Source organism: Leptosomus discolor, chromosome 8 (assembly GCF_034619465.1).
Source record: "Leptosomus discolor isolate bLepDis1 chromosome 8, bLepDis1.hap2, whole genome shotgun sequence".
In the NCBI taxonomy this organism is placed as follows: domain Eukaryota; kingdom Metazoa; phylum Chordata; class Aves; order Leptosomiformes; family Leptosomidae; genus Leptosomus; species Leptosomus discolor.
In genome coordinates, this window is record NC_141398.1 from 13,667,627 (window position 1) to 13,695,260 (window position 27,634).

The following is a 27,634-nucleotide window of genomic DNA, read 5'->3' on the forward strand; positions in this document are numbered from 1 at the left end:
ATGAAATCATGTTTTGAATACATCTTTGTTTTTAACTATAGATCAAAACAATCGACCATCACTTAACCAGAAAGTTTGAAAGGGATGAAGCAGTGGGTATAAGAATTTCCCAGTTATTTTTTATAGATGACGTGTACTACTGGTGGATGGATAACACCAAGTTACTTTTAAGGAACAAGGAGAACGGAAAGGAGCCTTGTCCCTATATGTAATTTTTTAATGTTTTTCATTGTATCATTAATACCTTAGCAGGTAACACAAGCCACTTGGCAAATGCTATGACAGCTTCACAAACAATTTGATCATATTTTTTCTTTCACCTTAGATGTGTGTTTAGTCCTTCACAGTCTTTAGGGATACTCTCTAACTGTTGGACGTTGTTAACTTGAAGCAAAAATAGGTAGAGAAACTCACAGAGAGGAAACTACATTTTCATACAATGAGTTTCCAAATTCATTGAGAACTGCAGGCTGCTGAGTAGGGAATTTTGCTGGCCTGTCATAGCGCACTGCCTCTGAAGGCATCTGTCAAGTGACCCAGCCTTTTCTTTCTTAGAGATGGTCTTTAAAGGAAGAAAACTTGCAAGCATGACTTAGGAGGCTTGTACCACCATCACTCCTCTTACTCATCCAGCCTGATCTGAGGCTAATGAATAAAGTTGAATCTCCAACATCATCTATCTTGTTCCTTCTGGAGAATTAAAATTCGAGCCAAGTAAAGCAGAATCCGTAGACATGCTGCATATCAGTAGGTGTTGTGCTGTTGGGATTGAGTTAGCTTATACATGAACCCAGGGAGTTAGTCTCAGAGCGTCTGTGGGATTCCAAATTTTAGTACATGTGCCTACACTCCTACACCTGCTTTGGGCGTCTGATTCTTTAATGTTACTAAGCATGCTAGCCATTCTGCTGTCTGATCTACACAATATTTATAATTTTATCCTTTTACTCTTTTCCCCCAACAGTTTACTGTTGTGCATCATTCCCTTCATATACAAAGCGCGTCTGACAGACCTTGCCTCTTCCTATGACCTTCATACCTCTGAACCTCCTGTTGCCTCTGCTACCCTGATTCTTCTGTTGCCTTCCTTCCTCCCTGCTGGAAAAGAACCTCTTTTTCTGACTGAGATTTTGGCTTCCTTTCTTTTTGAACTCGCACATTCTCTTTTAATTACTATTGATTACTTTTGGCTGTGGTTCATACTCATTTGTGAGACGTATGCTCCAGAACCGAATGCTGTGTTACATAAATCTACATATCAGCCTCAGAAAGATTATCCATACGTTTGTCAGTTCTTTTTCAAAAGATTCTCTTTATTTTGAGCCATGTTTTAATTTGATTTGATGTTTTCAAAGAGTGTGTTTTTGGGACAGGGTGTCTTACTTTCAATACTGTCTAAAGATTTAATGAAAAATTCCTAAAAACATTTTTCATTGTTTTCTGTTAGGCCAGGTATACCATTTTACACTCTCTAATATATTCTGTCTTTCCTTCATGGCATATTTTGTTCATTTGGAACAAAACTACAACTGGGCATGGCTAGTCGAGTTGAAGTGCAAGATTCTTTCTGTATCTTGGCTATCAATCAAGCTGCTGAGAAAAAAAAGAAACAGAAAGATCTGTGGATCTATAAGGGGCCTAAAATGAATACTAAGAACCAGTACCAAATGCACTGATTCATAGGCTTTACTTCTGCTTTCATCCTGCTGCTTAGTATGAGTAATTTTTATCTTGATGCTGGAGACGTCCTATGGAAATCAAGGTGTGTGTTCTATTTCTGTAACAAAAGATGCAAACACTGTTTGCTCAAGATAAATCTTGTTCCACAAGTCTCCTTTTTACAGTTGTACTAGGAATAGTCAGTGGGGTATAATTAAAATATCAGCTATAGGATTGTACTTACCAAAAACTTCTTTGCACTGAAGAAAGTTCTTCATGTGAACAGCCCATAAGATGTGTATTTTTAATCGTTCTGAACTATAAACGTAGGTTTTATGAGTTGCAGCGGTGCACACACCCAGAACTATTCTGACCTCACATGTACTGTGATTTAAGACATTTGTGTTATTTAAATGAGTGAGTTGCAATACATAACTCTAATTTAAATGATGAAAAATTATTGCTTTACCCTCAAGCAAATAATCATGTTCATCTTGAATCCTTTCCAGGTAGGCAAAGTGGAGAATAAGAAAGCAAAGCATTCCTACAGATAATGTGAAGCATGACTGAAAAGGGTTTTGACGGTTTTTAATACAGATATGACATGTAGTTAATAAGTTTTAAGTGACGCTTCCGAAAGTATACTGAATACCCTAAGGGTCTTCTAATAAAAGTGGAGTAGAATTGAACTGTCTGCACTGCCAGGTACTTTGTAATAGCTTCTTAAGACAGGACAAAGGTTTAATTGTAAGTCTTCTCTTAAATAAAAAAAAGTATGTGTTCACAATATGAAGATTAAGAATGTAATGTACCCATTCTCATTACTCTATTTACATCCTATTTGTAACTCCATAGAGTTACATGCCCCATGGAGGTCAGACTAGTATAAAAATGGAATAGTGAAGTGGTGAAAGAAAGCTTTCTGTATTGAGTATGATGTAGAAGTACAGTATATTGTAAAAGCAGTTCCTTGCATTGGCACTGGTTTAGCTTAAAGGAGGCTGGAGTTTTCAAGAAAATTGCATTTCCGATGAAAAAGTTTCCTTGCTTTGAACAAATACAGCTATGACCCCTTTCCACATAGCTGACAAGTTTGCTGTGGAAAGCTGTCTCTTTTCAGGTAGTCTGCTCAAACTCTTAAAAGCTGTGGGTGAAAACTCAAAAAGTTCATTACTTACCCTTAATTTACTTTTTTTTTAATTAAAATTCACAGTTTGCCTTTAAAAATATGTTTGTGGGAATTAACATTTTGTGTGAAATTCCTATGTAAAGTATTTTAATGACCAGTTTAAGCTAGCCAGCTCTGCCTTTCCAGATTTAAAAAAAAATTTCCTTGCTTATGCTAGCTCATATCCTTTGTTTCTTACATTTTCGTAAGTACCAGGTACATACATAGTATTAAACAGAACTTTAAAAAAAGAAGAAAAGTTGCTGCATCTTTACAAGAAATCGTCCTAATTGTAAGAAATTATACTACAGCATGCTTAAAACCTCCCATTACAATATACAGTGTGGGAAAGAACTTTCAGTGACACTCATTAAATCCAGATCTATTCAGTGGAATTGTATAGATACTCCCATTTCACAACTGTTAATTCATTAATAGTGTGTATGCAAGGGGGTGAAGTGTTTAAGCAAAGTGTGATTATGGGAACGTGAACTTGCTGGAAGTTTGATTCATGAGCACCAGCTCAGTGCCGAGGCACAGTTGGGGAATCCCTGCTTGTTCCAGGCTTCGACCCGGGATTTCTAATGTCACCTCAATTTGGCTTCTGGAAGAGAATGAGAGTTTTTCTGTCATTTTCAATGAGAGGAAGAAATGTCGTTTTAAGTCAGTGTGATGGAGTCTTAGGTTAGCGATGATATGAAAGGGCATTGACTTGGTTTTACTCCTTCTATTTTAACCATGGAGACATTAATAGTGTAGTGAGAATGACATGGAGAAGTTGCTCTTACCAGAGTTAGTAAGAAACACATTTAATATATTCATGATTTATCTGCATTAGCAAGCAGCATTGCTCAATGTCCTTCATGGTAAGATGTCTGAGGTGAAAAACAAATTTAAAAAAAAAAAAAGTTGGAAAATATTATTGACCCCTTTCAGGAGGACAAGTAAATGCATAGAAAGCTTATAAATCAAAACAAATTCCAGTATTACAGTTCCAGTGTCAGTGACATTCAGTGCTCTTAGGAAATAAGGACAGATGTATAATTTATGATTAAACCCATTCTGATACCTGATGAACGTGCTCAACCCCTACGAAGCCCAGTGAATTCGAAACAGATAAAGCTTCCTGGTGCACAGATTTTACCGAGTGGCCATATAAAACTTTCTTACGTTGACCACCAGAGGGAGCCGATGTTGTCACATATCTGCAGTAGGTGGCAAGTAAGGGTAATGCTAAAGATGAATTTTGAGCTAATAGATACCATACTTATAAAAGGATTTTCAGTTCTTTAAGAGTGCCCTAAAATTAAACTTAGTTTACTGAGCTGTTTTGTTCAGCAACTGAAAAGAAAAATAAATTTTTTCTAGATTTTTTTTAATCAATTTCATCACAAATAGGAAAGTGAAGGTAAAGTCATATTTGCAGGTGATGCCACTGTGAGGGCATCTTCCAGATGTAAGCTTAGATTTTTACTCTAGGCATTCTTGCAGAGGGTGGTGGCATATTAAGTTGGTTATTATATTGCGTAGATATTGCCTGTATATATATGGCAGCTGTGTCCAAGGTGTGGAAGTTAGTGCATATGGCTGGTGTATGTGCTTGAGAACAAGTGCATAGGAGTAGGTCAGGTTTAGTGCCAACATAGAAAGACAGGTTCTGCTAGAAAGGTTGATCAGCTTGAGGTTTAGCATTTTAAAAGCATGAGCAGATTGCTTTAGTATCCATCCTGTTTCACAGACAAATGACTTCATTACCAGCAATTCAGTCATTCAGAGACTAAAATCTGGGATTCAGAGACTCTCCAAATGTCCTTAAATGTCTTTTCTACATGTAATGCTCTCTTTTTTTTTTTTTTTTTTTTTCTTTAGGATTGAAGTCTTTGAGGATTTAAATGGATGTTGTCTTTCTCACTGAGCAGCTGTAGAATACTAAACTTTGAACTCATTCTGGTTTTATGTTTAGAAAATTTGCTACTAGGCCAGAACTGAAACTTATTCTGGGCAGGTAAAATGTGGAGAGAATATTCTAAATATATTAAAAGGAAAAGGAAATATTTCTCTTTTTGTTCTTTTTTAACTGGAACTGTTTAAAGCTTTCCGTTTGTGGCATCTAGTCTACTCAAATAAGTGCCAAGGGAGAGCGATAGGTTGAGAAATCATCCAGTCCAAATTGCATGATGACTTACAAAGGCCTATGATGCATTTATTTATTAAACATGTGACAATGCAATCTATCATATGCCCATCATCTGTCCTTATAGTCTGCATTTGTAAAGTAAACTCTGTGGTCATGATTCTCTTACCCTCATCAGTTATGTTTACAGCTACTTTAAGCCCTCTTTATTGTTCCATCTCAGTAAAAAACTGCCTCTTTGGGAGAGCTGGTCTGTGCATGTGTGTGTAAGAGGGCAGTTCTGTCTTCCAAACTTGGCTTCCAGTCACTACCATGACTCTCAATATATATTTAGTGCATGCAGCAGGCACCATTTAACTTTCCATACTAAAATACATGTTATTTTAGAAGACAGAATGTAACTTATTCCATCCCTCGAAAATTACAGCCATGTTGTTTTCTAATGTCATTGCAAAACTATGAACTCCCCCCTCAAGGACAGTGAGACAAACTTGCCGTCACTGTTTACACACTTCTTACTCAGGTATCTCATGTATAGTATGCAGATAAGCTTCTGTATAGCACCCGTATGGCCAGAGAAGTTCTCTGTTAAAATTCATAAGTTGACAGGACAAAAAGTGACATAATTAATTCTTTATCCAGAAGAGCTTACATGTACTAAACTCTGCTGAGATTTTTGCTGAGATGGAGAAGGGGGAAGGTGATCTTGTATTTTTCTGTGCAAGAATCAGATGCTTTATTCCTTGTTTATTACATATTCTTCTGTGATGCTGACTTCAAGTGGTAAAGGACTGTTGAAAGGATCCAGCCCAGTGGCAAGAATGAACTACTTTAGAAGCTGATAACATACCGAATAGATATCAACTACTGAGTTCTTTATATCCCATGAATATTCCTTAAAAATGAAAGACATTTTTTTTTCCTGTTCAGTTCTAATAAGAAAATGGTAAATTTGGGTCACCAGATCTGCTTCATTTTCCTCATGCCTTAAGAAAGTTCTGAAGAAGGAGACTCAGTCCTGGGTAAAGTTAACACCAGTTGGAAAGGAGTTATTTTGTATTCCCTTACTCATTCGCTCTGCTGCCTGCTTGTATTGGAAATAATACCTGTGATTTTGCAGATTTTGAGCCAGAAGTCAGTCCTACTGTAAGACAGCACAATTCCTTTGACTTTAACAAAGTATTTTCTGGTTACATTAAGTATGGGACTGGACTCCAGTGAATCGAATAGTCTTTCTAGCCTCATTTCCTGATATTTAGGTTTTTGGCTGGTCATTTACCTATTTCATAGAGTGTGGAATAAACCTTAGCTTCACATTTCCCCTCCTGACTAAATGTAAAGACATTTCTCTTCTAATTCCCTTGCAGACCGGTTCTGCAATCCAAGTGGTCTGTGGATAAACTGTGAATGTTTATTCTAAGTGAAACCAAATTCCCTGTTTTCCTCTTCCTCAGTCAAAATAAGAGCAGTTTAATTATGTGAGCTGTACCTTTAATAATTGAGGGGCATCTTAAGCATACTCTATTGTACTTGAACACTGGAATATAAAGAAATCATCACAACTAGAGACTTATGCTTTATCACTAACAAGCCGAACTAAACATCTGTGTCCAGCCAAATACATACAGGTGGTGTAAGTGTGTGAGAACTTTAATCCTGGGTGTGAATTTAAAATTATGTTTGATTTGCACACTAGGGATGGGCCAAATCAAACTGGAAGGTTGATATGTGAAATGGCGTTGAAATTTCTAATGCAAGAGCCTACTGATTCAAATGCAGGCAACGTACAGGGAGCTACGGAAAGCAAACTGTTGAAAATTTTTTTATTCTTTTTTTCCAGGCAGGTGATAATACCCATACCAAAGTGCCTGTCCATCCTTAGAGATGCTCATACTCAGCTTTGCCTATTACCACTTCTAAGTCAGTAAACACTTGACTAAAATGCCTGCTTGCTTTCTTCTAAGAAACTGAGAATTCTGGCCATGCACATTCACTTCTGGGTTTTAGGGCCTGAGGGAGCAAAAGGCTGCGAGCAGAGACAGAGTCTCTTTTGTCAGCTCCTTTTGTGGATTCCATAATTGGTTCCTGGCATGGACAAAAGAATTACTTTCCAACCTACTGTACCATGAGCAAAGGTGGGGTGTAATGGAGGACAAAGACCTAAAATAAAAGAAGACTGAGGAAAGAATGAGAAAGAGGACTGTGACAGACAAATGTGATTTTTTTTTTCTTTTAACACTATTGTGATTAAAAAGTGAAAGTAAATTTGCTAAATATATGGTAACCTCCCCTAAACAGTGAAGGACTGGTAGGGGAGTATCTACTTACTTGTTAGAGCAAGCAAACAAAACAGCTAATTTTTTCACTTCAGGCATCTAGTGAAAATTATTATTGATATCTGATTTTTAAAACAATTAGGTTAGCATTTTTCTTCCTTTCTCTCCCATGATTTTTTCTTTCCTCCATTTTTTCACTTGACAAGAAGTTAAAAACTAAAGGGGAAAATATTTTTTTCAGTTTATGAAAACATGAAAATTTATGGAGAATTATTTTCAACATTTTTTTAACTAAGTGAAAGTGTGCAACAGTTCTATTTCTAAAGTGTGTCTATGGGTGTAATAGTCAAGACTTGAATGTAGGAATCCAAGAATTCTTATACTTCTTAAATTATAAGAATTATGAAGAATTATGTAAGCATTATAAAGACTGTAAGGAAAACTAATCTACTGGCTTTAAATTCAAGGTAAGTACTTTCTTTACTTGTCTTTTACTCATAAGAGTCGGAGCATTTATAAGCTGAACAGATGCTTATACTTGACTTGCTCTACAGAAAGCCTCACAGTGGACTGCCTAGGGCTGTAGAAGGGCCAGCCTGTATCAATTCTTGATGTTTCTGAAGCAGGTACTATTTTGGGGACTGTTGCACAAGTGCATTGATATTTTGGTTTTATTCTGAAACCCTTTTTGGGTACTGTCAGTCTCTCTGACATATTAAATCAGTGCTCAAGAGTGACATGATTCTTTTTACCAGGTAAAACTTATCCCACTTTCTCCTCCAAGAGAGGAAAGATTTTTTTTTTTTTTCCAGAAGAAATCTTCTTTCAATTAAACTTAACATATGTGAACATTTTATTGATTATTTATAATTTAAGATTTGGTTTTTTACTTTGAAAACCCTTCTCTGCTTACTTTCAGAAAATGAGAACAATGTGCTGATTAACTGACCAGTCAGTTAAAGAAACGTAGAGGTTTAAGTGTCCAAGTTGTCCAAATGAAAACATTTCCTAAAAACCAAACAAACAAGCAAAAGACAGAAAGCATGCATATACTGTAATTTGCTTGTTTGCTCCACTCCCTTGTGGACATGCCCAGCTTCCTTTGTACCTGGCAGCTTTCCTGTTCTGTATTCATGAAGCTAATCAATGGGATTCAGATGTTCCTCAAATAAAATCATTTGTCTTCAGTCTGCTCTTACAAAGGACACAGATTGTATAAAAAGGCTTTTCTTCACTTTTAGGGTACATTAAATACATGCCACTGTTCATAATACAAGGCTTTGTCAATGTATTGTTTGCATTTTTTACACAAAAACCCCTTGCACAGGGAAGCTCCTTGCCGTTTTTCCATGGATTTAAATTAATGCCTGTGAGAAAATTAGCAGACTGAAAGCAATGGAGACAGAAATCTTTGAACTTCCATGCTGTAGCATGAAGAGTAATAACAAACCACCAGCCTGATTCTGTGCTGGTCTGATAGGGACCACTCTCTCTCTAGAGGAGAGTTTTATAATCTCATGCTGAAATTATGAGCAATGAGGAGAATGAAGATAATGTTTGAGCATTACTGTACAAACTGTACTGTACAAAGTGAAGCAGTGGCCAGTCACACCTGCTAAAAATTTTTCCAAACACCATCTTTCTGTAGTGTTTTTAGGAAAACAAAATTAACTTGTTCTTTGGAGTTTAAATGGGGAGGTGCCTTTTTTCTTTTTTTCTTTTACTTCTTTATTTAGGGAAAAGAAGGGGAAAGAAAGAGGATAATAAAGGGATAATAATAGATTAAAAATGGAACAATAGATAGAGGAGAAAATCCCAGAAGCTTCAACTTCTTGCTTTTCAAAACCAAAATGGCTGTTAGGATGTGAGAATTTTTCCTTTTTTTTTTTTTTTTTTTTTTTTTCTTCCTTATTTCTTTTCTTCTTCTCCGCCCCCAGACCTCATCAAGTAATTCCTTGAGCATTTCTTTTGGACCTCTGCATTAATGACTCAGTTGTTTGATATCTAAACCTCACCGCACTCTGGATTGAAGGTTTGCTGTTGTTCATAGCATCCTTCCCTCAGGTATCCCTGGTAGATAATAGAGAATGAGCTTTTATGTCAACACGTATATGAGGAAAGTCTCCTTGCTCTGTCCTTCCACCTCTTCATGAAACTTTTGGAGCTGAACTTTAGACTGTTATCCTTCCTGATTCAGGAGAAGTTGGCAGCCAGTTTAAAAATTACTGAAGGGTTTCATAGACAGACTCATAAACCTACAACAGTATGACCTTCTTAACCTAATTTCTGTAGGAACTCAAAGGCTAAAAAGAAAGAAACTCAAAGACATTTCCAAATTTCCCATAGGAAAAATGACCTTTTGTGCTGATCCTAATTAAGCCCATAAACTCAGGTGAAAAATTCCCCAAACTAGCTTGTCTGTTTTGAGGGCATGATCATAGTGAACCTTCAAAATCTAGAAATGGCCCTGCTCCAGCAAAGCACTTAAGCATGCTTAATCAGGTACCCCATTATACAGCGTGTGCATTATTATTGAATGAACTGTGTAAATGAAAGCCTTAAAATGCTTCACATGAATAAAAATGCAGACAAATTTTCCCTGTGGGGATTCATCCAATGCAGGAGATATCTGGCAGCTTTGCATTTTAATCAGTGAGCGGTCGGATCCTGCTCCCATTGAAGTCAATGGCAAAACCAACTGCTGAAGTGGAAGCAGGATCTGATACTAGCAGTGCGAAGTATGAAAGGGGAAAATTTATTCCAAGTGGGTGTTCAGATGATGACCTATTTCTTGCATCAGGCTACTGTTCACCATAGCACCAGAGATGACACTGCCACTAACATTTTACTATCCACAAATCATTACAGGGCATAACATCCAGTTACCACTCTTGCATGTTTGCATTTCTTCCTCCTGGTATTTCAAGTTAATAGGGAAAGAGAGCCTCAGGGCAAAGTGCAATTGATGAGATAATTGACTTCACAAGAGGACTATGAAAGAGTGGGCCAAATTCAGCTCTGACTTAAGTATTCCCATCTCTACTTATGTCTGAAATAATCTGATCTAGTCCATCTGCTGTCAAAGAGGAGCAGTGGCATGACAACAGAGCTCTTCTGTGAGCACTTTGATTTCTACCTGTCCAATATTCCCCTCCTTACTAGGCTCCCAAGGAGAGCTTCAGTATGCACAGCTGAAAAAGGTAACCTCATGGCTAGAGCCTGAAGTGTAGTTCCTGATAGCCTCCATTTGATTCTTGCCTCATGCAGTGATTTCTTGGCTGTGTCTGTGTTGCTGGAAGAGAAGTCTTTCTCTTGCCGTCCTTCTATACAACCAGTTGCCTTTATGGGCTTCTGCAGTGTGTCTGTGGCTCTTTGCAGCTAGCATAGCTCCAGGGTGCCTGGCAGTGTTAGGTGGTGAGTGCACTCGGCATGCACTGTCGTGGCCTCACTGCCCCTGATTTGCCCTCATCCCAGGATGGGAGTCTGGTCTTCAGAGTGCCTAGGAAATAACCTTTGAAAATGGTACAATGACCCCATAGAGGTTATCGCACAAAATCTCCAGGGAGATACGTAGCGTACTCTGGTCCTCACTTTTGTTCTCTGCAAGATTAATTTAGTGGGTAGTTTCAGAAGGCAAAAAAGTCAGTAGTGAGAAGTGTTCAAGTGCTCCAACCAGTGTCTCTCCAGGTATAGGCTTTTGTTGACATCAGTGGACATCTTACAGCTACAAGAAACATGATAGCAGAGTAATTGAGTGAGAATGTGCAGTAAAATGTATAGTAGCTAAACTCAGAAAAGAAACATGCTCTTCTGAGTTAAAATATTTCTGGAAATGTAATTGCCAAAGTAAGCCTCCAGCCACAGTGTATTGAAAAGCCTGTTGTTTGAACTTGGGAGAGGGAGGCAGGTATTCCATTGATCAGGAGGTCCAAGAGGAGTCAGTTAATGTACATCAAAAGAGGTCAGAGTAGAGCTTTGTGTTTCTATAGCACAGAGGTGTATGAAACTATTTTCATATCTAAATTTGGAGCTAGTTGTTGAAAATCTTCTGTGAAGGTATTTACATTATTGGTGGTTTGGCTGAAGCATGTTTTGGCCAATTAAATGGAGTTGTTTTGTGCTGTCCTAATTGTAAGTTGGACAGGTGGTTTCTGCATGAAACATTTAATTTTCTCAGGGCTCTGTCTGACTTCAGATGATACTATAGATAGTATCCTATACAAAGATAGAAGGTGATGTAAGGGAAAATGATGAATGCACTGATTGGGAAACGGAAGGGCAACATCACAGATCTGAATGTACTGAGGTGCTGTGAGGATGGATAAGAAAAAAATCTGCAAGAGTGATGAAATCCCATTTTGTTAACCACTACTCCAGCTTGGCGTTCCACTCTCAGCTTTTGGTATTGAACAAAACCAGTATTTGTTGCCATTACTGCCTAGTAAGTCTGCATTGTTAGGAAGGTGCTAAAAGTACATTTTCTCATTTGTGCAGCAGTTCTCCATAGAAGTGCTTGTATGCCCAAGGCAAGTATACTTTGTCCCCATAAATAGCAAGCAACTGTTCAAAATGTTTTATTTTTATGTGTGTATTACCTAATGGTTTCAGTAATAGCTTATTACAGATTGACCTGATTCTCTTCCATGCTTCCTAACTTTTAAATCACTTTTAATCAGAAATAAATACACAACTGTGAGTGGGATGGTGTCTCTGTTCTACAGAAAGAGCTCTTAAATCCCACAGGTGTGTGTGTGTTTGGTTTAGGGTTGGGGTTTTTTGTCTTTTCTTCGTCAAGTTTGCTGGTGGCTAGTCTCTGGGGAAGGAAGATATAATTACAATGCAAAAGTGTTGTATGTTTTTCTCCTGGATTATGCTAGAAATACGAAACTGTAGTAGAGATTTTGTGGAATTGTTAACAGACAAACTAAGGAAGAAAATGAAATGATAGGAGAGATGGTGAAGTTTAAAAAGAAAAGTTGAGCAAATGGCCTTTTTTCTGTGGTCTTAAAAATCACGTAATAAAACATTGGTTTATTGCATAGATGCACTAATCATTTCTGGTTTTAATCGTTACGCTGCATACACTTTTCAAGTGATTTTATAGAGTGTGTTCTCTAAGGTGGCTCATGAAAACCACCTTCACAGTCCATTTGTTTAGATTCTGCAGTGTGCTTGAATGGAAGCTGACCACGTCTGTAAAGGATGCGGATTGCCAAAATCTATCACTTAAGACTAATAATTCCCAGCAAAATGTGGAGAGTGGTTTATATCTTTGCCAGGCTCACTATATTGGACAATCTCTAGTTTTAGATCTAGATTTTCCTTTCCTGCAAAGGCTTCCAAAGAGCCCCATTATTGATCACAGCATGTTACCAGTGTTACACATGGTGATTTATGAACTGCAAGTCTGAAGCAATCTATTATATGCTCTTAAATATATTTCCATGTTATCCTGCTGCTCTAACCTACATTGTCTGGTGATTCATTGTCTTTTTGATCTGCACAGTTTAGGCACATTGCCCCTCTCCTCACATCTAAGTAAAGGACCAACTAGATCCAGGAAAGCACCTTGTGAGTCATTCTAGCTTGCTGTTAATCTCAGATAGTGAACACCAGGAACTGTTGTGAAAGTCTCCCCATCATACTTCATTGTGCATAGCAGGAAATGAACAACTCACACTACTGACTCATTTTTTAAAATCTGTCCTTCTCTCAGCCAAGTGGCAATGTTCTCCAGTTAATCAAGGACAGATCTACTTTGACACATGATCCTTTTCCTGTCAAAGAGCATTTTGATCTTCATGTCGCTTTTGCAACATCTGATCCCTTCAAATAAGGAAGGCTGGTTACTGGCTATGGTCTAAAGTTGTCAAAGCATCCAAACAAAGCTTTTATAAAAGCAAGGAGCTAGTAGGTTCAAGAGAGTGCTAGAAAGGACAGGATGAAAAGCAGTTAGCAATAGCAGCAGCATTCTAGGTCAGATGGGCTTTGCAGAGGTCAATGATGCTTTTTAAGTCATTGAAGAAAGGATTGTGGGAAAGAAATGGGGATAATGAAGTCCAATATGTTAATTTTACCCTGTTTGAAAATCTGTGTTACATTAGTTCAGAAATCTTTCTTTGCTTATTTGGCAGATGGTAAAAATAAAGGTCTGAAATGGGAGAGGGTGGCAGTCATTTACTTGAAGTGGTAGTGTCCTCTGAGTCTTTTGAGAGCCAGAGACAGTCTTCCCTAGTGTTGTTTTGAGAGACTTCACAATAATTTTCAGCATAGGTTTGAAAGAAAAATCAAACATTAGTGCACAGATCTTCTCAGTTGCTTGTACATGTAAAAAACAATGGAGAGACTGGAATACTCTTCAGTTTCTGCTCCCTGGCATGATCCTATCTTGTATTGCCTTTGGTGTAGGAAACACCACTGCCAAAAAAGCTTTTGTAAAAGTTACAATAATTTTGTGTTGTGATATCAACTAACAGCAGACAGGTTTAACCTCAAGGGAAGTGCTTAACTGCCTCGAATTCGTAAGGCAGGTTAAATGAGTCCACATTACATTTATTTTTCAATCGTACGAGAGTAGCTTTAGGTAGCTAGGGTAACTGTTATTAGCTTGGGATTGATTGCGTAAATGCTGAAGATTCACAGGGTATATCTAGTATTCCATATGCACCTTCCTGATGGTATGTCTGGTGAGACATGTTGTTTGTGTCTTTCAATTTTTATTATTGGTTGGTGTGTAAAAGAATGGATGTACTTCTGTTTGCAGGTTTTGTGCAGTAAGAATGACTGCAATTAAAGAACCTGTTGGAAAACATGAGCGTGGGGCATACGACTAGGAAGGAGACTGAAAATGCCTTATTATGTGAGAACTGGGAGTCACATGCGGGACTGTGTGAGTCAGCAACGTGCCCTTACGGTGATGAAGCACTAACCACAAACCGGGTTGCACTAGCAAGAGCATAGCTAGCAGATCAAGGGAAATGATTATTCCCCTTTACTTGGCTGCCATGAAGCCACATTTGTGTCCGTTGTCCAAAAGTGGGTTCAGTTTTGAGTTCTGTGGAATAAGATACTGACAAACCAGAGCAGAGCAGAATCTGGCAGAAGGCATCAATGTACATGACAATGTACATGAAGGTGCTGAGGCAACAGGGCTTGTTCAGCCTGCAGAAGAGAAGGGTAAGGAGAATTTGAATGCTGTCTTGCATCTGAAGGAAGAGTGAGCCAGACTTTTCTCAGAGATTCACTGCAAAAGCATAAGACTGCAACAGTGACAAGTTGCAGCTACAATATTTTCAGTTTGGCATAAAAAACCCCATTCTTTATGGGCAGAAGCCTTAAACAATACCCAGGGAATGATTTGTGATTTCCCAGAGAGGCTGTGGTGTCTCGACACTTGGAGATTTTCGAAACTCAGCTGCTCGAGGTTCTGAGCAACCTCTTCTAAGCTAGAAGTTAGCCTTACTTTGAGAAGGAAGTTGAACTAGGTGACCTCCAGAGGTTCTTTCCAAATTAAATTACTCTGTGATTCTGTGACCTAAATGAACTGAGCCAACATTAAGCTTCTCTGCATTCTCATTCTGAAGGAAGGCTAGCGCTGCAGAGCATGGTTCCTCACCTCAGCATTTCCTGGCCTCACCTTCAGTTTCTGTAGGGCAGTCACGGGAGTTGGGAGAGAAGTGCCTTGGAGCTCGATCCATTCTCCCACTCCCTTCGTGCTATTATTAATGTGTAACACTAGTCATTTGTTTTCTGTTTCTTTTAATTTTTTAAAAATGGAAGTATTCATGTAGGCTCAAATATGCTGAGAAGCATATTAGATTAGAACAGTCTTGATTGCGATAAATAGAGAGAAGTCCACCCGTTCTGTCTTCTGCTTTAACTGCTCACTGAGTGGTTTTTAACACCTATCTCAACGTACAAGTTTTTGTTTAATGAGCAAAATGAGTAAAATGTAACCAGAACGCATTGTACCTGTGTGAAAACTTTTAAGATAATCCTGTGTTGTCCATTTTCATAATCTCTGTTAATCATTGATATAATAAATGTTTTCTTTTCCCATTTCTTCCAACAGCCTTCTTCCAAGTGTATGGAAAAATGTACACTTCTTTAATACTGGTCTTTTGTGATGCTCTAGCTTTTTTACTGCCAGTACAAAGAATTAGAGCAGTGTTTCTTTCTTTTGCTAGAAGTTTTAAGTACTGTCAGTGAAATAATTATGTTGTAATTTGGGGATCATTATAAGAATTAATATTCTTTAACATCATGAAGTTTGTAATACTTTTTACAAGTTCATTGTAATAGATCATTTGAACTACAGCAAAGCAATTTTGGTCCATGAAAAGAAAGTTTTTTGGCAACGGGAACAAGTGATGAAAGAAATTCGGAAACAATTACCAACCTCTTAGCAAGAACTCAGAGGAGTTAGAGGAGTTCTACACCTCTAAAACCATTACAAAGTTCAGGTTATTCACCTTGTAGGGGTTAAATCAACTGTTAACTCTTTAAAAATGCTTTTGGATATACTGTTTCTGACGTTACTGAATGTGACAGTAAACCACCAGCAGTGCTGTAAAACCAGAAGGTCACAGCACTTAGCAAAGAGTTGCAGTCTAACAGACTTATGCCCTGTGCCCATTGGACTCAGTGATGGCTTGGGCTTTGGTGACTGATTTTGTAAGTCTGGGTAGAATATGCCTCTTTTGAACGCTTGGGTCTGATGCTAATGTCATTCAAATTTGGTGGTGGTTATTTTCATAGTAGTTATTTTCATAGTAGTAATCGAAGTGTGTATTTTACCCATAGTAGTCTTCACCTATCGAATTAAGGCTTCACTTCTGAAAGTGCTGATTAGCATTTAAACCAGGTGAGGTTTATCTGTCTCCCCATCATTGGCATTCTGTATGAGTAATGTGTACATATATGCGATATCAAACTGCACCAGTGCAGATATGACTCCTCTAAACTCGGAGTTCAGTGTTTTCCTAATTACTTACAGCCTATTGAGATTAAAGCAACAAGATCTCTTTTGTGTTAAACAAGAAGCTCACATTCTTTACTGATGAGCTACTCTCCTCTTTCCCTCTTGATGATCACGGGCAGCATTCTTGCAAACAGACGTCCCAGTCCCCGTCCCGCCCCAGGCCCGTCCCCCCCTGCAAGAAAGCCTTTGTAACTTGTGGTTGACCTAATTGTGCAGCGACAGCGCTGCTGCTGCTAAGCAGGGGAGATCCCTAGTATGGCACTCGCCTGGGCTTTGCACAGTCCACAGCCTCGAGCAGGACGTAGGTAAGCGGCAACGCAGGGCATCGAGGGACACTTGTGGGTGAGATGTCCCACGGAAATTTCCCCACTTGTGGGTGAGATGTCCCATGGAGATTTCCCCACGTATGACCTGGAAATCGCGGGCCAGGTTCTACACCCCTTTCAGTATCACACCCCACCTGAAGCCTGTGAATGGGGTCACATGTTACTGAAAAAAAGATCTTGGCATTGTTACATATTTGGAAACGCAGACAGTCTTCTGAGGTACAGCATTGTTTCAGTCATCTGTTATCTGTGGCAATTGTTATTTGTGTGTCCAATCCTGAAGTACTTGCTGAATATTCTGTCTTTTAACCTGGATACGTCTACATGAGGTCTTGAAGATCAGAGCCCGTATTGAAATCTTAGTGTCATGACAGAGGAGAGAGAAACAAATGTTGAGAATTTTCTATATTTGACCAGCAAATAACCTCAGTAGCTGCCATCGTTATGATCACACTGTGCTTAGTACGTGGTGGTTTTCTGCATGTGCACTCCGTCTGAGAAAAGAGTAGGCAAAAATCACAAGGCAAAATCACATCTACCACTGCGGGTTACCTAGTAGAATGAGAAAGTTTTAAAAGGTATTTTCCAACTCGGGGGTTCAAGACAACTCAGTGAAGTCAAGGAAGGCTTTTTTCATGTCATGTATCATTACTCGGTAATGCCCATCTATCTTCAGTTTGCACCAGTGGAGACTTAATCAAGCGTATAGAAGGAGGAATACATTCTTACTTAATCCTTCCAAGGATGGCTAAACTTTAAAACAGGGCTGTTTATTGCTGCTCTTAGCTGAAACAAGGTTGTTAACATGACACAGAACTGTAGCAGTCGTGTTTTATGTGTGTGCTTCATGTTCAGACAAGTAGTAGTGGCAATCAAAACGGTTTGCCTCAGCCAGCAACTCCTTTCAGTGCCATGTGTTAACTGTGTTAAAAATTAATGGTGAAGATAAAAGATTAGGGACGTGCTTTGGCAAACTGATAGGCTTGAAGAAAGTGGGACATTTTAGTTTTGCATGAGCACAGGGAATTTAATCGTTGAATAGAAAGACGCCTTTCTGTAGTTCCATGCTTTAGGATAAAACTGCTGTTTAATGAGGAGGTTTTTACGCTGGACTGGATGATTCAGCTGCTGAGATCCTGATGTAACAGATAGGGATTGATTTGCACATGGTCCCTGATAATAAGAGAATTGGTTTTCATTTTGTTTGTCAATGTGTGGGAAGAATGGGCTGGGGGATGGAGATCCTGCGTAGAGCACCTTGCTGAATCACATCACGGGGAGACTCAACTGTTGTTACTACAGTGGGTAGGGCTGTGTGACCAAAAGGATCTGAATCCCTGAGCAGAAAGAGGCAGGAGATAGTTGCAGGCAGGTAAGAAGAGGATGAGGAAATGAGAGAGACAGCTAGGGAGGAAAAGCCTGACATCCTTACGTCACGAACTGGAAGTAAGTTCTTGGTTGTCAGTTGCTGTGCGAGCTGTAGGGTGGAGGTCATTTATGGCATCCTGGTGACAACAGATGTGGCCTGTGTTATATATGTAGAGGTCTCTTTACATCAAGATATACTGCATTGTGCATTACTTCAAAATCTTCCCACATGCTTCCACTCTTCAATTTCCACTCTTTAAGTTGATTTCTTTGCTGTCCTACTTTGTTCTGGTTTTAATATATTGTAGTTTTTACTAATGCTTTGGTGGTGGGTTGTTACTGGGGATTTTGTTTGTTTGTTTGAAAGCCAAGCAGGCCATATACTCCTACCTGTTTGTTTGCTGTCTGTTTTTGTGGGGTTTTAGTATTTGGTGTTTAATGTCATATTATTAATATTTCTCCTTCATGTCAATTTTTTCCTAACTGTAGTTCTGTCATGAGCATACTCTAATCCATTCAGTGGCACACACTTAGTTCCTGTAATTGCCAATTTTAGATGGAACAATCTCTTCGATTAAATCTGGAACCTAGAGCTAATGTTATAGAAAATAAGGTCAAAGAAATCAAGTAACATTCCTTCCAAAGTCGCAACAGAGTTGGATCATCTTCCATCATTAATATCAATGCTTGACAGCACTTAAAACTTTAATCATGATTTGTTACCCTGTGAATTTTATTGCTTCTCCTGTCAGAAATCAATTTCACTACTTAATGGCATCTTGTAATCTCAATCAAGGAGAATATTGGTTTGAATTTTATTTTAGTTTTACTCAAAGCTTCACTGCTCAGCTACACCCTTACAAAATTATTTCTATGACATTTTTTACAAAGTTGTTTTCAGTTCTCTGACTTAAAGAAAATACTTCTGTGTATACAACGTAATACAGAATTTTTTCTCTCAGTTGATAATTTTTATTGAGCTGTAGCTTCATGCATGCTTCAGAAAGTTGTAGATTCTGACCCTAAAAACCAGTGAAGTGTGTATTTAATCTTAGTCGTGCTTGTAGACCTGAGACTTCTCATGTAATTAACATCCACCACAAGTGTCTGCAGGATCAGACCGTAAACTATTGTTTCATCTTCCTTTTGCTTACTGAGGTTGAAGAAGAGAGTGGAGCACACTTATAATTCCAAATTAAACATTTAGATTAGTCTTTATTGATTCCTTTTAATCAAAGGAAGTGTGTTTGGGCTTGATTCTGTCTTTAGTCACTCAGTTTCAGTCATTGAAATTATTGACTTGTTGGGAGTTCTTCTGTAGTGGCGTAATTGCAGGATGGAGTCTAGAGTTGTACATTTCTTAAGGGAAATAAAATTGTATTTTTCACCAAAAAAAAAACCAACACCCAGAGCAAACGAAAACCAGATAGCTCATAGGAACCAAACTAAAGCAGAGTACAAAAAATGTGTCTAATCTTCTCTCAAAATTTGCAACTTTTTATAGAGTTAAACATGCAAAGAGCATATCCCTTGATCTCCTTTATAAATGACTAAATGTTAGAAAAGGTTCTGCTTTAAGCATGGTAGCATCTGCTTTTCTGTTGACTTATTAGTAGGTTTTGTATGCTTTGAAAAAGAAACAACTGTTACTCTCCCACTTAACGCATAGGAAATTGAAAGGTGGTTAAAAAAGTGACACCCAGCAGTAGATCTAGTTTACCAATTCAGTGTGCTGACTGGGAAATGCTGCCCATTTTTACCATGTATAGACTTCGTATTGGAAATGTCATGATTCATTTGGCAGCATGGAAGAGGAATAATGAGATTATGTTGTCAGAAGCAATAACAGGAGTGATTTCTTGCACCACAGCATTTAAACGTTGATCTAATTCCCCAAGAAACTGTCCCTTGGAAGGTTTTTTCTTTGTAAAAGTGAGGAACCTGATTCCGCAGGGCAGACATAGCAAACCGCCTTTGTAGAAGCAAAGAACAAAATTCTTGTTGCTTTTCAAATCATCTTTATTCTATATATAAATATGGAGCTCCATCCTATTATTTCTAACGTATTTAATGTGTTTTTTCCAGCTCTGTGTTTGATTTATGTACTGATGACTTTCAGCTAACTTTCCTTGCTATGTTTCATTTAGAGAGCCTGCGACCTGCACATGATAGTGTTTATGTAGTGGATGACACGGTTCTGGAGCTATCAGAGGTGGAAGAAACAGCATCAGAAAGCAGCTGTTTTGCATCTGAGGGCACCACGGAAGACTCGGGTGTTGTGAGCTCCCCGTCTGACATTGTATCTTTGGATTCGCAAAATGACAGTATGAAGTTGAGAGACATCAAGCTGGTCAATGGCTACATGGACTCAGCTGAGGCAGATGCAATGTATGGCACAGAGACATGCCCTGTAAAGAACACCTACTGCGATAGCGTGGGATCTGACGGTGCTCCACAGAGGTAAAAATTTATTTGCAGTCAGCTCTCGGGAAATATCTTGCATGTCCTCCTTGTAGGGAATCATTTAAGAAAACTTCTACTTTCTTCTGCTCTTTCATAAACCAGTACCAATGCCAAGTGACTCCTCCCAGTGAAAAGCTCACTGCCAGATCCCCTCCAGTGGCATACTTGTAGCAACAGGCAAAGGTCACTTGTCTGTTTGAACTTGTAGTTACATTTCTTGCAAAAGACCGCTGCCCTCCGGAGTTGATTTCTCCAAGAAGTCTGAAATAATTTTGGTAGAGTTTGGTTTATTTTGTAGTTCTGATAGCATATGAAGTGCTTAAATTGTTACTGTATACTGATCTAGATAAATGACATGCAGGTCATAAAATGGAAAATTCATAAAATGGGAAAAATTCAATCCACCGAAAGCCAGGTGGAAAAGGATTGTATTCAGTGAATGCTGGGGATTGGTTTGTGGGTGTGTGCATGCATATATATGTTCACCTAATGCTAATCTCCACTGGTGTTATACCTTGGGGGGCGGGCGTTTGGCATATTTCCTTTTTTTTGTTGTTTTTGTTTGTTTGTTTGATTTTAATAAACGAACATTTTCCTGCAGTTTTTGCAAGAAAATGCGAGAACCTGGAATTTAACTAGAAACTGCCTTCAGCACGAGTGACTCTGACACTGTTTGTTTGCCAAAACTCACATAGTTGGTGGCAGGGCTGCAAAGGGAACCCAAAATTTATAGGACTTTGGAAATACGAACTGGCCAAATAGGAAGCTGTGCCTCCAGCAAGGAGGGTGGCCTGGTAATGCTGACAGGGATCCACTCTGTGTGATGCTGTAAAGTCATGGGACATGGGCCAGAAATTCCTCTGAATTCTCAGTTGACACAAAGTCTGTGCTTTCTGGTCTCTCCATTCAGCTGCTAATCTGTAGCCCCTTCATAAGAGCATGTATCGTGACCTAGTTATTTCCTTCCACGCATTTCTGAGAGAGAACATCTTGGATCAAGCAGTGGGTGATAAATTAGGGATAAATTAGGCCAAAGTCAGTATTAAACCTATTGGAATGATGTCAGGACTTTTCTCTGTCCATCCATATCAATGGGGACCAGGTCAAGCCTCACCTAGATACTTGCTCAACAATACATTTTTCTCGTGATTTGTCCTTTTACAGTTTCTTAGGTCCTGATGCAGTCTCTGTTTGGAGGATTGGATAGGCTAGTGTAGTAACTGCAATTAACATTCCGGACCTGATCCAAAAAAGCAATCCATTAATTTCGGTAGGCTTAGATTGGGCCTTGTAACATAACTAAGCAATCACAACTTTCCTCAAAATTCACCATGTAAACTGGTTAGGAAAACACATTTGCACATTGAGGGGAAAGAAGTTACCATAATTTTGAGCAAAGGCATCAGAGCAAGGCCCTGTAAGAACAATACTGATCAACGAAAAATATTTTGGATTTTTGTATTTTTCGTCAAATAAAAGATTGACCACAGGTCATTATGTGGCACACTCCCTCTTGGAAGACAGTATTCTACCCGTGTTTCACTTCAGCCAAAAGTATATATTCTGTACATTGCATTGAGATCTACCTTTGCCGCACAAACACACACAATTTTTAGTAGTTGGAAAGAGTGCACATAGAAGAGACAATGGGACATTTCATGAGCTGGCCAGGAGGACTGTTGCTCAGGGATCTCACTGAGCCAAAGGAGTAGAGGCTGGAAGGATAGTGTGGTATACTGCCCATCTCAATCAGGGAGGTGAGTACTCCCCCTTGCTTAGGTGCTGTGAGGCCAGTGCTGTAGTACCATGTCCAATCTTGGGGCCCCAGTTCAAGAGAGAGATTGGCAAACTGGACAGAGTCCAGAGGAGAGCCTCTGAGAGGGCTGGGGCACTAGAGCACAAGAGGTATGAGGGGGAGGGGAGGCAGCTGGGTTGTTCACCTTGCAAAAGCTATGTGGGTAAGGGGGGGCCTGATTGCAGTCTTTCCCTCAATAAAAGGAGGACTATGAGGCTTCTCGGGGATACACAGTGAAAGGACAAGAGGTACCTGTCACTAGCTGCTGTAAAGGAAATAAAAATTGAATACAAGGAGGAAATTCCTCAAAACAGGAGCAGTTAAGCAGTGGAAGAAGTTGCCCAGAGAGATTGAGGAATCTCCATGCATGGATGTTTCTTAGAACTCAGCCAGACAAAGCCTTGGGCAGCCTGGTCTGGCTTTGAAATTATCCCTACTTGGAGCAGGATGTTGAGCTAGACTTCAAATTTAATCTTTTCTGTGATTTTATCATGCTAAATATTCAGTATTTATCTAATATGTCCATAATCTTAAAAGAGTGGGTTTAGGCTGAAATAGGAGACAGTTATTGTTTTTTGGGGGACTGTGATTATTTTTTTGTAAATTCTATTTATGTTTTAGGCTCTGGAGCAGCAAAATCGCTTCAGATCAGCTTCAGGGTATAGCATAAACTTAACGTTTGTGGTTTATTTATGTCAGCAACCACTTAGATTGTCATAGCAGCGATGCTGATAGTAATATCTTTTAAACTTTTATGCTCTGAATGTGCCAGTAATACTTGAAGGGAAATCCAATTCCACTCCTAACCTATGTTTGTAAACAAACCAGCTTTGAAAATTGTGCTCATCTAAATCCTTTTGAGGTCAACTTCCTAACTTTTCAAAAGCCACTTCCTAAGTGTAGAGGGAAGGGAAAAAAATAAGGAGGTTTTTTTTAAATCTATTTGTATGAAATTCTTGTTTTAGTGGGATGTAAATCAGTTCTGAGTACAATTTTGAGTATAGCCAAATTTGGAGAACATCAGTTTCAACTTCCACTGTCAGAATAGCTGCCACCCCACTAATAAAATCTATTGGGAGTTCTGAGATTGTACGTAGTTCTTGTGATGATGAATGGGCTACTTTCAGGACCAAACCAGCCTGCTAAATTCCCAGACAAGTCAAAGTGCAGTTCATTTGAATAATTGATACCAAGCTATACAGAGTTTTAAATGTTTCTTAAGCTACAAAACTTAAAGGAAAATTTTACATGGAGTTCATTCATTACTTTCTATCTTCTTTTAGTCTGTGTACTAACTCAATTCTAAAAGGACAAAGAAATCGGAAGAACGTGTTGCTACTATAGAGTAGCAGTGGTTAGCAGCGGTGAATTGGAGTCCTCCTTGAGCCGGAGCTCCATTGAAGCCAGAAATTTTATTTAGTGACTAATTTGGATGAGGCTTAGGGAAAAAAAAAAATGTTAATAAAAATAATGGAAATATTTAGCTTGTAATTTTAAATTGCAAAACTGACTAAAACTTGGGCTTTTCACCCAGTGAAATAACTAATTCCTAAGAATTTATAATGCTGTATACTAAATCATTTTGTACTCTCTGGGTTGTGAAAAGTACCCTTGAAGTGGAAGCAAATCATATTTGGAGTGTGAAGGGCTGTAAAGGAAGTCCAAGTGGTATTTTGCAAATGCACTGTGAAGAACTGCCATGAAGAGCAGAATAAAGTCCACAGTCTTGCCTAGGTTTGGTCCAGAGGCTTAGCCTGTCCTAAGTATTTTGCCATGTTGCTTACTTCGGTTAATTGTATGTTTACTTTTAAATTCTTTTTTTCTTAGAGTTTCTGGAATTGTTTATTGGGCGGGCCTGGGTGGTCTCTGTGTAGATGAAATGCCTGATAGCATTAGAATATCACAGCAGGGTCTGCACCTCATCTGCTGCTGAAGTCAGGGGAAGTTGTGAGCGTTTAAGGGTGTACTCTTCAACATGCAATAGGTTTGTCTGCACATAGCAGCATAATAGTATGGTCAGATCAGACATGGGACACACCACGGGCTTTGCACACACAGAAATGACAACCCCAGCAGAGCTCAAATCTCTTTCAGTTCCCAGAGCACAGAAACAAATTTCTAAAAGAAGGTCCCTGGATTCCAGGGTTTCCATGCTGGGGTCTTTCCTCGGTGGTTTAGTTTTCCAGTACGTGGAAGCAACTTGCCAGTGTGCTCTTTTTTGTTTTGTTTGTTTTGGTTTGGTTTGGGATTCTTGTTCAAGCAGTCTTAGTCCAAATACACATATTAATTAGCATATAGGATATCAAATCAAGTGTCAAAACACTGTAGTTCTACCCTTGGCTCTGCCTCTAACCTGTTAAACCATCTTTGTCTCTCCACCTCTGATATCCCCTTCAGCCACTGACTGTTTTTTTACTGTAAAAACCATAACGCAGCTATCATATCTCACGATGTGTTTGTACAGTGCCTGGTGGAGCAGAATCCAGGCCTCAGCTGGAGGTGCCAAGGGCTAACCCCATATAAATAATTGACCTCATGCAATGCTTGGCTGTGAATGTTTTAATATTAACTGCTGACTCCGAACACTGTACTACATAGTTCTCTTTCTTCATATCCTTCCTTACGGTTGATTTCTTTGTGTTATGTATCTGTTCACCAAATTTTAATATATAGTGTTAAATGAGTAACAAGAAAACCACAGAGAAGCTGAAATGTTGCTTATGTAGCAGTAAGTACATCTCATGATCTCAGTGTTGCAACCCTGTCCTCCCATACCCCCTCCTTTCCCATCCCTTGTGTGGTGTCATCACGCAAGCTCCTAGGGGCAGGGATCAGACAATTTTATATGCCTATAAAGCATCATGCACACCTACTGTCTGGAGCTTTATAAAGTTACACATTAAAAATTATGTTAAAATAGTATTAGGGATGCTAGGTCACGTGCTCAAAGTTAAGTAACATTAATATTAAGGCTGTCTGTGTAACCTTCGATTCCCCCCTTTAACCTTAATTCCCCCCCCCTTTTGTGCAGTATGATAAAGTGTCTAGTTACAGGGATCATACCCTGTTTTGTTTTATTTTCTTTCTAAGTTTCAGAGCTCAATTAATAAAGCAGGTATACCACCATTCACTCTCAATTCCAATTCTCTTCTGGAGACAGGACTATTTAATTTCCTTTTGCTCTTTTTATCTTACTTTTCACACTTTTCACACTAGTATCCATGTGCCATACACACTTTAATTCATTTCTCTGCACAGTGTTCATGTGAGATGAAGATGTGGCATTATCCTGTTTTAGAGAAGGAGAGCTGATGTGCAGAGAGTCAAGGCAGACTAACGGCCGGTTAGACCACACCGGACCGCTTTTTCTCACAGGACTTAGTATTAAATAGCATTTCATGTATCAGAATGTAGCTCTCCTTTTCCTCCAAGCTCTGTTCTTTTTAACCATTTTGTCCAAAATAAAATAATAGAATGATCATGGGCATGATATAAATTGAGACATTTGGACTGCCACCTAGCAAAAATGTATAACTTCTCAAAGTTACAAGCAATTGAAATCAGAGGTTTAAAAGTGAACTTGGGAATGAGTGGTTCCACCAGCCTCTCCAAAATACAAAACTTTTTTTTTTTTTTAATTTTGAAAATGTTTTAAATGCATTAAAATAGATAAAAAATAAAAGTATTTTTAAATGTTAAGGGGACGTGGCAGTTATAACATTAAATACAGACTTGTCTGGGCCAGAAAGATAAAATGCCTTCCAAAGATCTGAAAGGGATTTTCCCCTCGCATGAGTTTCTGTTTCAGTAGCCATGAGAGAGGAATATTTTTTCACGTACAGCTAGTGGAGGACATAGGGTGGGGGTGGGGGAACCCTCCCGAGATCAGTTCATGCTGTGGGTCTGGACAGGGATAATCCCATTTCCTCCCTTTCTCTTGGAAGAATTTGTTACCTTTGGCTCTGGTTGGGATAGTTGAAGCTACTGGGAGGAGGAGAGTCCTTCTCTTTACCAACCTGAGAAATACTTGCTGTTCACTACAAAACTGTTAGGGTTTTGATGAGTTAGTTTAAAACAAAAGCTTGAAAGGATAGGGGTGGGTGAACTTGTTCTGCTTAATTTTCAGCCCATTCAAATTCAAATGTTACAAGGTTTTGTGTTCCACTTGGGAAGGACAGGAGGGAAAGAGAAGTCCGTAGCTGGAGAGAATGGAGCAGTGAAGCTGGTCGTAGGAAGAAAAAATACAATAGTGAGTGGCAGAAGGCAGGCAGGAAGGAAAGAGAAAAACTGTAATGAAAAATACCAGTGTATGTATGTATTATATATACTTCTTTGTGCACAACCACATTCTATAATTACATGTCACTTGTAACTATCTCTGAGAAACATGGGAAAGTTTTACTCTGTTATTTCTCTATAGGATAGGTTTTATTTTAGCTGGGGAGGCATGTGTTTCACTTTTTTGAAAACAAAAAAGTAGTTTTAAGGGGGGGGAGGGTAGAGAAAGAGTTAAAGCAACAGGGAGAACTTCAGGGATGAAAAATTACTTAATTAAGACCCAGATGTCTGACAGATTTGCAAGACTCTGCTTCTTACATAGTTTTACTAATTTTCTTCCTTATCTCTGGCTTTCCCTTTCCCCTTGTTCCAGAAAACTCTTTAAATTTGGATACCCTCATACACTTTTTCGCTCACAGATCTTCATGGAGGGAAGATACTAATGATATTATGGTTAAATAATAGATACTCACAGTCGTTATAGAGCAAGAATCCAGATTAGACTTTCTGTTAACTCGTCCACTGGAAAAATGCTGTATAGCTTGGACCTGTAGAATATTTTACGTGTAAGGGGGCAGCTTGGGTTGCTAAAGGTGTAGTGCTGGCTTCCAGGAGAGAAAGGCTTTGTCCTTGCTCTGTTTCTTATTCTTCTGTGTGAACCAAGAAAAGTTACTTAATCTCGCTGTGTCAGGTGATGTGGCTGTATTAAGATTTAAATCATGCTAGTCCACTTTCCTGACTATTTCTGGCAATGCTGTCCGCCTGTGGGCTTTCCCGTTGAGAAGCTGTTGCCAGAGGCCTGTGCAAGGAGGGGGGAGCGGGGGCATGCTTCCAGCTGTGCAGCAACTACAAGCTGCTGCTTATGCAGCAGGACCCTGGAACCGACATATGTCAGGGGACACTGGAAGCTAAATCACCCTGGTATGTAACAAGCTTAGAGATTTCTAGCATTAAAGCACAAAATTATACTAAGCAGAAGCATTTTCATTTCCTTTCTGTTTAGATTTTTGACCAGTAACCATGGAGGAGGACTGTAAAAGGACCATAAACCCAGCTGCTACTGAAAAATCACTTCATTTTCCTCCTCATCTATACTTGCAAGTGCTTATTTTTAATTGCGTGTTGTTATATCTGAAGGCGGTACTGGACCTGTGTGTTCTAGGATTGGAAAATAGTTAAAATGAATC

General features: G+C 38.9%; 1 protein-coding gene across 3 annotated transcripts in view; it reads left to right on the forward strand.

Annotated features, from left to right (window-relative positions):
* Positions 1 to 27,634, forward strand: part of COBL (cordon-bleu WH2 repeat protein) — a 118,755-nt gene that overhangs the window by 73,958 nt on the left and 17,163 nt on the right. For 2 of the 3 annotated variants that reach the window (XM_086469173.1, XM_086469176.1), the window contains one exon: positions 20,059 to 20,371. In XM_086469173.1, coding sequence (XP_086325299.1) covers positions 20,059 to 20,371 — 313 coding nt within the window. Of the gene's footprint in view, positions 1 to 20,058; positions 20,372 to 22,497; positions 22,506 to 27,634 lie in introns of all 3 variants that reach the window. The other variant, XM_086469174.1, reaches the window with a different exon arrangement.